This window comes from Equus przewalskii, chromosome 5, assembly GCF_037783145.1.
Source record: "Equus przewalskii isolate Varuska chromosome 5, EquPr2, whole genome shotgun sequence".
In the NCBI taxonomy this organism is placed as follows: Eukaryota; Metazoa; Chordata; class Mammalia; order Perissodactyla; family Equidae; genus Equus; species Equus przewalskii.
Genome location: NC_091835.1, coordinates 56,544,002 through 56,557,884, shown reverse-complemented (window position 1 = coordinate 56,557,884; position 13,883 = coordinate 56,544,002). Strand labels below are relative to the sequence as shown.

Sequence of the window (13,883 nt, the reverse complement as noted above, 5' to 3'; positions counted from 1 at the left end):
CACCGAAGTGGAGCGCACGAATTTAGCCACTCGGCCATGGGGCCGACCCCTTTCTAGGCTATTTTAGATACAGTACTTTTAAGTCAATTTTTTTCTTATACTTGTATGATTGATTCTTCCTCTCCCCTCCCCATATGTTTATTTAGTTTTGGTCCATTTTACTGCAAAAAGATCTTTCATATCTTCCCTCTGATTGGAGATATACTTGTATAATACTTAAAATTTTCCATTAACTCTCTTTACTCAAAGTTACTCTATTAAGTTTTAGTTTTCCATTCAGGTGTTTATTCTTTAAATGTATGATATTCTTCTTTTTAGATTTAAACCTCTTTGTAAATACCTTCCATGTGCCAGGCACCTCTGTAAGTCCATTTGATTTTTATAGCAATCTAGAAAGTCAAAATAAGTAGACCCATTTTACAGATAAGGAATCTGAAACTCATAACAAAAGGAACTCCTTCAAAGTCATATGGCCAGTAAGTGGTAGAGTGAAGATAGGACCCTAGCTACTTTTTGCCCCTAAAAACGGTGTTCCTCATGTTATACCATGGATATGGTATCTTTCTCTTTACATGGTCTTCCGCTGCTGTAGTCTAGAGGTAGCTCCCAGCTCACCAAACTTTGTTGATACCCACGAGATTATTTTTTCTTATATGTACTGTAGATTTGCTTTCACTTTAGGTGAGGTGCTAAAGTACTTTGGAGCTTGCGGTAATGAATCAAGACCCCAAAACTGCTTGCCAGTACCTTCCAGCCTAGTCATTTTTGGGCTCTTGTTTTACTAAAGTCTTTCTTTTGTCAGACCTCTTCTAGGATAGCCAGTTTTGCAGTTTGTACAACATTTTCTTCTTTCTCTTCAGACTAAAGTTGAAAGTGTTCCTGTTCAGCCCAGCCACATTTCTCTTTGTCTTCATGATATGGAGCTCCGTGCCTTGGTGGAGATTTATCATTCTAAGTCATGGTTCAGAAAATAAGCTTTATTATTCAGTACTCTTGCTTGATAACAGTTTACTTCATATGGTCTCCTTTCCAAACTGGTCCTTCTGGAGTGGAAAAAGAGAAGATGAACCTGCCTTCTTAATTTCCACATAAATAAGGAGAAATAGGTTCTTGTCAGTGGTTTTCATGACATCTGAATATGATCTAGGAGAACCATATTTCTTACTTGATACTTGATTGATTCAACAAATATTTGAGGTCTTGTCACGTGTCAGGCTATATGCTGGGCACTAGTGATATACTGGTGAACAGCGGAGATATAGTGCCTGTCGTCATGGAGCTGCAGTCTAAAAGGGATGCAGATAAATAAAAGGATAACCATTTAGTGTAATAGATCCTTTGATGGGGAAGTTCAGGGTGGCATGGGCCAAGAAGAACACCTAATCCAACCTTGGGAGGTGGCAAGAGAGACATCTGAGGTAATTGTGTGCTATAGTGCTGAAGATGCCCTCAGCATCAGTTGCCTTTTCCTGTACCATCATGAAACTGTGTCCAAGACACTCCCACGTCTTGGAGAGCTAGAATTGCCACCTCCCTGCTTTCTTCCTCTCCAGCAGAAAGTGATAATCCTGTAGTTTTGGTAAGTGTTATTGGTGTAAGTCCATATTGAGGTCTTGGAAAAAGCTTTTCTGAGCTTTTGCCACCCTGAAGAAAACATCCTTGCCCACATAACCCCCAACCAGTCTGTTTCTCATTCTCAAAATTTTATATTCACCCATTGTCTCTTGTCCCTGGTGGTAGCACAAGTCAAATTTATTAAGTTGCTTTCATACCCCCTAGAAAGAAATTAATAATGCCATAACAAATCTTTTTCCTTACATTTCTCCCCCCCAATCTTAATCTGTTAGGATTTATGAACATCCCCATTGTAGAGTTTTAAATATGATGCTATATGGGTCACAGTACTTTCACCTATTGATAGGAAAAATCTTCTTTTAGATTTTTTTTTGTTCTCTTAATCTCCATACCTTGGAAAATATCCAATATGATGGAAACGTTACAATCAGAAAAACACCTATAGGGAGAAAAGACCTTTTAGGTTTCTTAGTGGAAATGGATGGTATGTTTTAGTGATTGGTATTTTATAAATGGGAAGCTGCTTCTGGGACCCATGTATCACGTCAGACTTTAAGGTATTATAGTTCTGAGCTTGGTAGTAGACTCAGAGCTGCTCATTTTACACACATGCATTAATTTGAGGGAAAACTTAGGTTCTGCTAATTTTCCTTATGTGTTTTGTCAGCTACATATTGGAAGATACAGCTCCATCCAGGCTGACAAACTATTATGAAAATATCTCTTAATTTTACTTTAAAAAACAAACAAACCAGAAACCTGTTTGTCATGGCTGTTTTTTGACATTACATTTGTAAAATATTTTATTTCTGTTTGGTTTTCAATTCCGTATGCCTTAGCTGGTCTTCTTTGGTTGGTTGAAAACTGACCATTTTTGTTTAAATATTCTTCTCCTGGAACATGAGATTTAAAAAAAACCCAAGACTAAACTAAAGCTTTTTCTTAAAATGTTTGGCCTAAAAAGACTTGATATGCATAAATATGGAAAAGTAAAACCTTGGAATTAATATGGACATCAGTGATAGGTACTTTGTTTCTCATCATGGTCTTGTCACAGGTGCTAGATTCAGCCTGGAGTTGGGAGTCAGATGTTAGGACTCCCTCGGCTCTGGTTACTTGAGACAAACCAGTTTCTTACTCAGTGACTTATCTGAAAGAGGATGCAGGGGTTCAATGAACTTGTGAGCTTCACAGTCAGTGTTGTTATATGAGATTTGTCATCTAACTTCACCTCTTTGGCATTACGCTTTTGTAGACTATGAATTGCTAATATGGGGTGGTGGAGAGTTGTCAGCCTTAATTAGCGTTTGTTTTAACAGCTGCTTAAAGCGCAGAAGAAGGCCCAGAGAAGGGAGCACATGCTAAAACTTGAGGCTGAGAAGAAAAAACTTCGCACTATACTTCAAGTTCAGTATGTATTACAGAATTTGACACAGGAACATGTACAGAAAGACTTCAAAGGGGGCTTGAATGGTGCAGTGTATTTGCCTTTAAAAGAACTTGACTACCTCATTAAATTTTCAAAACTGACCTGCCCTGAAAGAAATGAAAGTCTGAGGTAAGCTAATAAAAATATTTTCCTAAAATAGAACACATAACACTTGAGTCTAGCTTTTTAATTATATGTGTATTTAGTAATTAACTAAGAAAACATTAATTTGATTCAACGTGGGAAATGTTGGCTGGCCCAGACTCTTACAGAGTTGATAGACTTTCTAGAAAGAAAGTGAGTTCGAATGACCTCATTAATATACTTTATTGTAAGAGTGATTTTAAGAATAATGTCTGATCATCAAATTTCAACTTCATTCAAGTATTAACCATAATACTAATTAGGTATATTCTTAAAAAATTTTTTTGTGATTATCTCAGGCTGTTTATTACCTGAGAGTCTTTGCCTTCTTACTCCTGTTGTACTTAAGTGGAGGCAAATAAAATTTAACTTGGCCGATATCATTAAACTTTCGAAGTAAGAATCATTTGGTGTTGTTATGCTGTGAATAAATACTGAAAAACAAATTTAATAATTTAAAATACAAACCCAGCAAATTGAGACTACCCAATTTTCTTTCCCTTATCCATTTCCTGTTTTTGCTTTGATGGAGTAAATCAGCTAATGAACAGCTCCCTATGCTTCTGCTTTGTGAGATACAGGTTGTTTCAATGTTGTGTCCGTTAGCTATGCTAAAGCAGAGTCAGATTTCAGCTGTTACTAGAAATAAGCCCTGTATCAGGAAGAAACCTATAAAACTCTCAATTACCTAGATATAGCCATATATATTTTTTTATTCCCATTCTGATGGTCTCCTCCATCGTCATTACCTATTTGGTTGCTTCCTTCTCCAACTTCACATTAGTGGACTCAGGAAATGTAGCTTACTTTGATATGTGAAATGTAAGTGAAACATAATTTGAAAAATAAGCTGTTCTCTTTAAAGTCAAATGCAGCTCTTTTCTTGATATTTCCATTCCACTGTTCTTTCACTCGGACATATACTGGATAATGAATGATACTGCATTGACAACTTTAAACTGTTTTTGGCCTATTCTTTAGTAGCTGTATTTGGTAAAATCTTTATTTTAGTTGTTTTAAGGAAAAATGCTTACATTTGAAATCCATAAATAGGCATTTAGTCGTCTTTTATAAAATTTCATTTTTTTATTTCCAAAGAGTAAAAAGACAAAATTAACATTGAATGTCTTGACTGTTGATGGGTTATACTGTATAAATTGTACGGCTCCAAATACATGTATACGTGTACCTCTAAAGCCACTTTGTTCTGCTGCTGCTTTTCCTTGTCAGTGTTGAAGACCAGATGGAGCAGTCATCCTTGTACTTTTGGGACCTTTTGGAAGGTAGTGAGAAAGCAGTGGTAGGAACGACATGTGAGTTTTCTCTACTCTGGACTTATACAGTAAATACTAAACTTTATGTTAGAAGTTTAGTATGATATTGAGGGCTGAAACTGTGTCAGTCCATCAGAACTTACATGTCTGACAATACTGTATTCATCGGGAGAATGATCTCTTTGTTTAGTTCTGTTAAAAGCAGCTATTGTATAATTATACTCACTAAAATAGAACCTAGGGAGAATTTTGAAGTGGCACGTCACTATGATTTGAGAACAAGAGCTGAGGACTAGTGCTGGCTTCAACATTAGCTTGACCATTTTGGGGTTCACTTCTCTATTCTGCATAGTAGAACCCATTCTATTTCACAATCTTAAATTCACACATTGTTAATATCAAGGCTTATCTACCAGATCTGCCTAAGAAAATATGAATGTTTGGCTATATAATCTGTTGAAGCATTGTTGTGTATCAATCTGAAAATGATCTGGAGAGAGTCCTTTTGGCTTCCTAAATAGACATTGGCCAAATGACCAAGTACAAATGGCTGGACATGAAGTACATAGTTTTCCGTACTAGCTAGCTTAGGATAATGAAAACTCACTAGAAGCTGGTAAACATTTTTGTTACTAGTTATTGCTTCCTTTTAAAAAATATATAAGTATGTATAATCTCAAAATTTCTAAGTCCTTTCAAGTTTAAATCACAGACATTTATTTCTTGGTTAGAATGCAAAATAATACAAATACTTTGGAAGATAGTTTGGCAGTTTCTTATACAATTAAGCATACACTTACTGGACAACCGAGCAGTTACATTCCTAGTACCCAAGAGAATTGAAAGCTTACGTTACAAGTTTGGCCCAGTGGTGTAGTACTTAAGTTCAGCACGCTCTGCTCTGGCAGCCTGGGTTCGTGGGCTCAGATCCTGGGCACAGACCTGCACCACTCATCAGCCATGCTGTGGCAGTGACCCATATAGAAAATAGAGGAAGATTGGCTACAGATGTTAGCTCAGGACAAATCTTCCTGAGCAAAACCAAACCAAAACAAAACAAACATATCACATAGGTACTTGTACATGGATGTTCACACTGGCTTTGTTCATAATAGCCTCAAGTGAACCCAGCTCAGATGTACGTCAACTGATAATTGATAAACAAGATGTGGTATATCCATACAGTGGAATCTGCTCAGTAATAAAAAACGGAATGAACTATTGATACATGCAACAACATGGATGAATCTCAAAGTAATTATGCTGAGTGAAAGAAGCCAGACAAAAAAGGAGTACATATTGTATGATTCAATTTATATGAAATTCTAGGAAAGACATAACTAAAATGATAGCAGGTTAGTGGTTGCCAGGGAATAGGGGGAGGGGATTGATTACAGAAGGGGCATGAGGGGACTTTTTGAGTTGTTGAAAATGTTCTCTATCATGGTAATTATGGTTTTAGTGGATATTAAAAATGAAATAGACTTTAGACCCATTTGTGGTGCAGTGACTTTAACATCATTTTAAGATTTTTCTTGATTATCAAATGATGATATACTAGGAGTGGCATACACATAACTCCTGTGTTAATCATGGCATTTTGCAGTTTAAAAATCCTTTAGAGATTGTCCGAGATAGGATTTTCTGATGGTTATGTTTGAGGAACTGTTATTTCTCTGAAGACTTAATTACTTGGGGGAGATAGAGTAATTGCTCGTTGTGATGTCTTGGGGACAGATGGGAGAAATGACTTTTCTGCAATCTCAAGGAATAGGTGTGTGCTTTTGTAACATATTACAGTCTTTGATTAGGGTCTCTGATTTTTAGTCATTTTCCAAATAGTGGAAATGGAGGCCCAGAGACACTTAAGTGACTTATATAAAACTTTGGGATTCTGATCTTTAAAATTTATATTGATTCAGCATGACATAAAGATGGACTACATATTTACTTTTCATGGTGCTGCCTGGTTCTTTGAATCCTTCCTAATGTGGAATATTATAATGACATACTTTAACTGGGATAAAATGATATTAGGATTTCTATTTCAAATAATTTTCCATGAACTATTAGTTTATGTGATAACTATGTCTTAATCACTCTTTCTTAGACAAACACATGAAAGATCTACTGTCTAAATTGCTGAACTCAGGCTATTTCGAAAGTATCCCAGTTCCAAAAAATGCTAAGGAAAAAGAAGTATCATTAGAGGAAGAAATGCTAATAAAATCAGAGAAGAAAAAACAGTTATTGAAGACTGAATCTGTCAAAGAGTCAGGTTTGTTGAGATCTCTGAAATTCTTTACAGTGGTTGCATTTTTAACACTTACCCGTATGAGTCAAATGGTTGTGAAATGATTGTCTTATTTTGTTAGATTCTGCTTGCATGGAAATCTTTGCTTGCTGCAGGATAAGTCTAGGTTTAGAAAGCATCTCTAGGCTTTATTACCGTGATTTATAGAGTGAACCTTAATAGAAACATGAGGTTATTCTTTGTTACGAGATAGTACACTGGAATTTGAATGAACCTCTTTGTTAAACTATTAGTAGGATAATTCCATTTAAAATTGTTGTTTAAAATGTAAGTTCTAGTAGAATCCAATACTGTAGTGGAATGAGAATGTAAATAACCTAAGGTTAATATATTGACTCAGGAAAAAAATTAGCAAAATCAGTGAAGGAAATATACTTTTCAAAATTCCACTTTTCTTGAGGAAGAAATACTTTGAATAAATGACACTTTTGTTTTTGTTTGAGGCTGGATTTCTTTAAGAACTATCACTTCTAAGGAGGTAGTCCCTGCAGGGTTTTGGGAGCTGTTAGCAAGATTCGAGTCGTTTTTCATGTTCACTCCTCTTAGTTCTTCATACTGAGTCCAGTGCTTCAGTCTCTCCACTCCATTACCCCGCTCCCAACCTTCAGCCAGCTTGTTGGAGAAGCGTGTAAGGGCTCTGTTTCAAGCTGAGATGACTAATTTTTACCCCATGGGACTGAAGCTATAATTCCAACTTGAAAGAAGCTGTGTTTGTGTGTAAGAGGAGAGAGTCTTGTTTTCAGTCAGAAATCAAGTTTTCACTGCACTTGACTTTAGAAAAGCATCTCATATAAAGAGAGCTACTAGCTTCAGTTGGCCTCAGACTACCTGTTTGTGATCAACAAGCAACAGTGAGAATTACTTCTGCCATGAATATACTTAATTGTACTATTCTCTTTCTATCATTCTTCTGAAATATGTTGCTAGAATGAGTTACAGTTGTATTCAGTCTACAAACTTATAGTTTATCTAGTTTTTATTTCATATTCCTTTTATCTTCCCAGAGTCTCTTATGGAACTTGCACAGCCAGAGATCCAACCACAAGAGGTAAGATACTACAAGGTAATTTGCTGATTTTGGTTTTTGAGACTTTTGTATAGTGTTGTGGTTAGGAGCCGAGGCTCTGGAGCTGGACTGCTTAAGCTTGAAGCCTGGCACTGCAGCTTACTGGCTTAGTGACTTTGGGCAAGATATCTAGCCCAGCTGTGTCTGTTATCCTCATCCATAAAATGGGGATGATAATAATAATGCCCGCCTCATGTGGTTATTGTGATGATTAAAGGAGTTAACTTAAATTCTAAATTACTGAGAATTTGGCCTGGCCCACAATAACTGCTCAAATTTTAGTTGTTATTGTTGTTTTTGGCCCCTGTGTTAGAATTTAAGATGGGTATGATTTTTCTCTCTCCAGAATTTACTCACATTGGTAATCAAAAAGGGCATTTGTTCTCTGAGTCACATTGAAATTAATAGAAGCTGAAAAGAATGAAAGAGGCAAAACCACAATATGATTGATATATAATGGAAACAAAGGAAAGGCTGGAAACATGAGGCTTAAACAGTGTAACTTTGTATAGTTGAACTATCCTCTGCCTTCCCGTTTAAGGGAATCAGGTGGGTAGAGTGGTCCTAAGGCGGGCAGAGGTGAAATAATAACCTTGGTAAAAGAGCCTGGATCAAGCAAATGTGGCACCACAACATGCACTTCTTAAAAAAAATCTTAGGTGAGTCAAACATAGATTGCTATTTTTGAAGTATTGAAGTTTGTATTTCCATTAATTGAGGGAAAAGGAATAGACGAAAAGTAGGACAGTCTTTTCAAGTAGGATAAGGACAGAAGTTAGCACAGTGACTCGGACCAGTGGATGGAGGAACATTAATACAGTTCCATATTCCCCTTAAGGTCTTCCACAAATTTTGTGACTCAAGCACATTTTTTCTCTGGTCTAGTTTCTTAACAGACGCTACATGACGGAAGTAGATTATGCAAGCAAACAAGATGAAGAGCAATCTTGGGAAGCAGATTATGCTAGAAAACCAAATCTCCCTAAGTGTTGGGATATGCCTACTGAACCAGATGGTCAGGAGAAGAAACAGGAGTCCTTCAAGTCCTGGGAGTCTTCTGTTAAGCACCAGGAGGTATCAAAGCCTGCAGTTTCCTTAGAACAGAGGAAACAAGAGATTCCAAAACTCAGGTCCACTCTGCAGGAAGAGCAGAAGAAGCAGGACGTCTCCAAACCCAAGCCAACTCCTAGCCAGTGGAAGCAAGAAACTCCTAAATCCAAAGCAGGATACATTCAAGAGGAACAGAAGAAGCAGGAGACACCAAAGCCCTGGCCAGTTCAGCTACAGAAAGAACAGGATCCAAAGAAGCAAACCCCAAAGTCTTGGACCCCTTCTATGCAGAGTGAACAAGACATCACCAAGTCATGGACCACTCCCATGTGTGAAGAACAGGATTCAAGACAACCAGAGACTCCCAAATCCTGGGAAAACAATGTTGAGAGTCAAAAACACCCTTTAACACCACAATCACAGATTTCTCCAAAGTCCTGGGGGGTAGCTACAGCAAGCCTCATACCAAATGACCAGCTCCTGCCCAGGAAGTTTAATACAGAACCCAAAGATGTGAGTTGATCTGTGTCGGTCTGCTTCTGTCAGTGTAGGCATAAATAAGGAGTTGTGGTAATGATAACTCGTTAGTTGTCTTAAAAAAAAATCAACAAAACCCATGTAAATTAATTTATAAAGTATTTCACTTAACTCCTAGAAAATTGTAAGTAGACTTAGTCTGTCTTTTGAGCGTACCCTGAGATGAAATTTTCACAATTAGGGAATATTGTTTAATGCCAGAATTTTAATGATAGGTGACCTCAAAATAGTGGTTAGTTCAGACAAGACCATAATGTGAACAAGTGGGAAATGTAAATGCACGTCACAGAGTAGGGGACGTGTTACACTGTATCTCGTTATCTTCCTCCTGGCACAAGGGTTACTTTTTCTGACAGAAGTTACATTTTTCTGTATTCTCTTGCTTCCCTTTCACTCATTTGTAGTCACTCTAATTAGCCTGTACTCTTCGAAGAAGGTGTGTGGTGGTTGCAGATATTCCAGTAGTTGGGGAAGGATCTGAATTAGTTCTCTATTTCTGTTTCAAAATAAGAGTTTTCTGGAGATGGAAACTATAGATGTTGTATATTCTGTAATCAGGTTTTAGAGTATGAGATGTAGTTTAAATATAAGGCCTCATTCTGTTGATGATAAATAACCTATTTCAGGAAGATAAGAAGGCTTATAAAAGGGCCAACCCAGTGGTACAGTGGTTAAGTTTGCACTTTCTGCTTCAGTGGCCTGGGGTTCCCCGGTTTGGATCCTGGGTGCAGACCTATGCACTGCTTGTCAAGCCATGCTGTGGCAGGCGTGTCACACATAAATAGAGGAAAATAGGCATGGATATTAGCTCAGGGCCAATCTTCCTCAGCAAAAAGAGGAGGATTGGCAGCAGATGATAGCTCAGGACCAATCTTCCTCAAAAAAAAAAGGCAGGTTAGGGGCCAGCTGGGTGGCACAGTGGTTAAGTGCACACGTTCCACTTTGGCAGCCCAGGGTTCACCAGTTTGGATCCTGGGTGTGGACATGGCATCGCTCGGCAAGCCATGCTGTGGTAGGCATCCCACATATAAAGTAGAGGAAGATGGGCACAGATGTTAGCTCAGGGATGATCTTCCTCAGAAAAAAAAAAAGGCAGCTTATAATGAATAATTCTTGGATGCAATGCTAGTTAGTGTTTCCTTTTATTAAATTATAAATCATTTACCACTATTTAAATAGAAACTTGTTACCACCTTGTTTGCTAAGAAATGTGAACTTCTTATCTTCCCAGTGTTCTCCATCTCTCTTTAGTAGTGTTCCTTGCACTTCCATGCCATTTTAGCCAAAGGCCTTCTGATAAATCTTTGATCCTCTAACAATGTGAAAAACATTTTGCTTGGGGAAGTCAAAGCATTGCATTTTATAAATAAATTACCCCTACTTCAGTTCTACCATACAGGAAGAAAATTTTAGAGTTATTTATTTCCTTTCTTCCTCTTTTTTTCAAGTGCTAATATTAATTTTAGGTTCTTCCTGACCCTGCAGAAGATGGATAGTCTTTTTTCATTAACCAGATATCACACAACAGTAATTGTAATATGACAACTGTTTTGAGAAACTTGTATTTAAAAACCCAATTGAATACCTCAATAAAGCTGTTTAAAAAAACCCAATTTAAAATTCCGCTAGGTATAGCAATGCCGAGCCTTTATGGTACCAGAATATTGATACCACGCTATTTGTTGATTTAAAATCAGGGGTGCTTAGTTGGAAAGGTCAGAACTCATATTTAATTTGCTTTTATGTCACAGACAGCATTATATTGAAGTTGCAAGGTCTTTCAGTGACTGAGAAGACACTTCTCTATATAATACCGTGTTTGTTTATCTGTCTTGCAGTCTCAGCTGTCCCAAACATGACTAAGTACAGTCAAGGGCAAAATAGAGTTCACAGCCGAAAGACTAGATAACATGAAATTAATCACTAAAGCTCGTACTTTTCTGCTAAAAGAGCTTTTCTTATTTCATTTAGGGTCTCTTAACTCTTACTTTATATGACACTTTTGACAAGCTCAGCTATATGACTTGCCAGTGAATTAGAAGGTGGAGAAGAGGAGCTGATAGGGACAGGGCACACTGACAGCTGTAAGAAGTAGTTATAAACATTAGGTCTAATTCAGGCTGGGCAGCAATCGTAAGCATTTTAACTTGAGGATTAACCACTTTGTAAATGTCAGTAGCCCCCCAAAGTATACTTTCTTTATAACAAAATATGATAGTTTATTTTCTCAATTCTAGGATGTATATGTATACGTTTTTACATCTTAATGTTTCTGAAAATAGATACATCTTAAAAATGGGGATGTATATTTAATATGATAGTAATAATTTTTTCCCTAGAAAAAAACCAAATCATTAGTGTGTCTTAGAGTCAATGGCATCTTATTGAGGACAAGTGGTAACTGATGTTTATAAATGAAAGAACTTCTTATCAAGGAAGTGCTGTTATTCTGAATCTTCCTTTAAAAAGATGATGTTTTAGAAAGATTTCCGTTAAAGTTGTTCCGAAGGGAAAAAAGTGTTTAAAATTTGTTTAAATTATTTAGAAAATGTATTTATGTGGAAATTCTTTACCTGAGAGAAATCTGGTAAATGAGCATTGTTACGTGTGTTGATTTCATTATGATGTAGTCATAGTCTGAGTGTCCTTGGTAGGCTGTTGAATTCGCACTTCACTCTTACGCGTTGTGGGTTTACTTTGTAGGTGCCTAAGCCTCTGCATCAGTCTGTAGCTTCTTCCTCTGCCCTTCCAAAGGATCCAGTGTTGAGGAAAGAGAAACTGCAGGATCTGATGACCCAGATTCAAGGAACTTGTAACTTTATGCAAGTATGAGTCATTCTTAAATGAGTCTTAAAAATAATATTCCTGGGGCTAGTAGTTTCTGATGAGGAGCACTATAGTGAAGTTGTTAAGAGCTTAGATTCTGGTGTCCAGAATGAGTACGAATCCTGGCTCTGAGAATTTAGGAAGGTACTTAACTCTCTGCCTGTTTCTTTTTTGAAAAATGAAGATAATAGTTCCTATTCCTATATGTTTGGTGAGGAATGAAATGAATTAAACATGTAAAAAGCTTGAAGTGCTCAAATGTTACTGCCGTGGATCCTCAGTAGTTTCTACTCAGACTGTGCGACACTGCTCTATGCTTGCTATTCGGGTAGGTGCCATTTCATTCATGAAATTCTGTTACAGAGTTTCAGAGCAGTATAATATTACTGAGGGATGAAGTAGACAAATAAGATATTTTTGTGTGGTAAAAAGATCTTGAACTTTGGAATTAGACCTGCATTGTATCATGTTTCTACCATTCACCAGCTGTATAATTTGTGACAAGTTATTTAGCCTCCAACTCTGTACTTATTTGTAAAATGAATGAATTGCTTGCTCCTTCAGATTATTTGAAGATAAATGTAAGAACTAAAATGATCACTGCAAGGGTGTAGTTGAAGTACTCAAAATGCTGGAAGCATTTCTGGGAGAACCAAGATGGGCGGATGGGAGAAGAGAGTGACTTCTCATCATGAAAACGTTTCAGAGCACGAGCTGGTTTAGTGGTTGAGATAAAATAATTAGACCCTCTCATTGCTTGGGTATAATAAAATAAGAGTTCAGTCTACACGAGGATTAATGCTTGTGTTTAAGACCTGAGGTCTGGAGTTTTCTTTTCCAAGTTAGGCCTTGGAATTATGAGTATAGTTTTAACATGATGCAACTTAAAAGTTTGACAGTTACTTTAGATTTTATTTTTAACTCAATTTCTTCTCCTGTAAAGACTAAGTTATTACATTATTAACATCTTGAGTTAGTTATTAGCTAGATTTCTATAGCTTATAATCAATGGGCAATATCATGAATAATGGTAATAGCTTTAAAATGAATAATCTTTGTTTCTACTCATTTAAAATCTTGTCCTTAGGAATCTATTCTGGATTTTGACAAACCTTCAAGTGCAATTCCATCGTCACAGCCGCCTTCAGCTACTCCAGGTAGCCCAGTAGGTATGTAATCATTCTTAAGACTTGGAACAAACAGCTGTAGGTCTCACAGTTGTTTCTTGTATGAATAATTTTACTCTAAATATTTTAAGGGTTAAAGTATGCCTATGTGTTAATTTATTCTGAAGGTATCTATATGTTATCAGAGTTATGTATGGGTAAATTACCATTAGGATATTAGTATACTTAACTGACCTGTTTGCATTTTAGAGTAAGTTTCCAAATGGGTGAGTGGAAATGTGCAAGAGCTGTTTTTGCAGTTCTTTCTGTTCTTCTTGGAGTGAATTCTGACTAGAACTTGCTTGACTTCTTTTGACTCTACAAATCTAGTGTTGAGGCTTTTGGATCCTAACTCTGAGTGAAATGACCTCAGTGATATTTAGTATGCTGATTAGCACAGTGTCTAACGCTGGAGCCTCGGTTTGAATCTGGTTTTATGCTTCAATCTTTAGGCTTTTGCTCTACGCTGGTCTGTCTCGGGTCCAGGAGTGACGTAATCAAA

General features: G+C 36.9%; 1 protein-coding gene across 30 annotated transcripts in view; it reads left to right on the top strand.

Moving 5' to 3' along the window:
- The window catches only part of CAPRIN2 (caprin family member 2), a 41,610-nt gene that overhangs the window by 13,790 nt on the left and 13,937 nt on the right, over window positions 1–13,883 (top strand). For 27 of the 30 annotated variants that reach the window (XM_070620974.1, XM_070620961.1, XM_070620978.1 and 24 more), the window contains exons 5-11: window positions 2,895–3,133; window positions 4,379–4,461; window positions 6,533–6,700; window positions 7,741–7,784; window positions 8,688–9,365; window positions 12,093–12,215; window positions 13,303–13,384. In XM_070620974.1, coding sequence (XP_070477075.1) covers window positions 2,895–3,133; window positions 4,379–4,461; window positions 6,533–6,700; window positions 7,741–7,784; window positions 8,688–9,365; window positions 12,093–12,215; window positions 13,303–13,384 — 1,417 coding nt within the window. The remainder of the gene's footprint in view (window positions 1–2,894; window positions 3,134–4,378; window positions 4,462–6,532; window positions 6,701–7,740; window positions 7,785–8,687; window positions 9,366–12,092; window positions 12,216–13,302; window positions 13,385–13,883) is intronic. The other 3 variants (XM_070620987.1, XM_070620985.1, XM_070620983.1) reach the window with 1 other exon arrangement.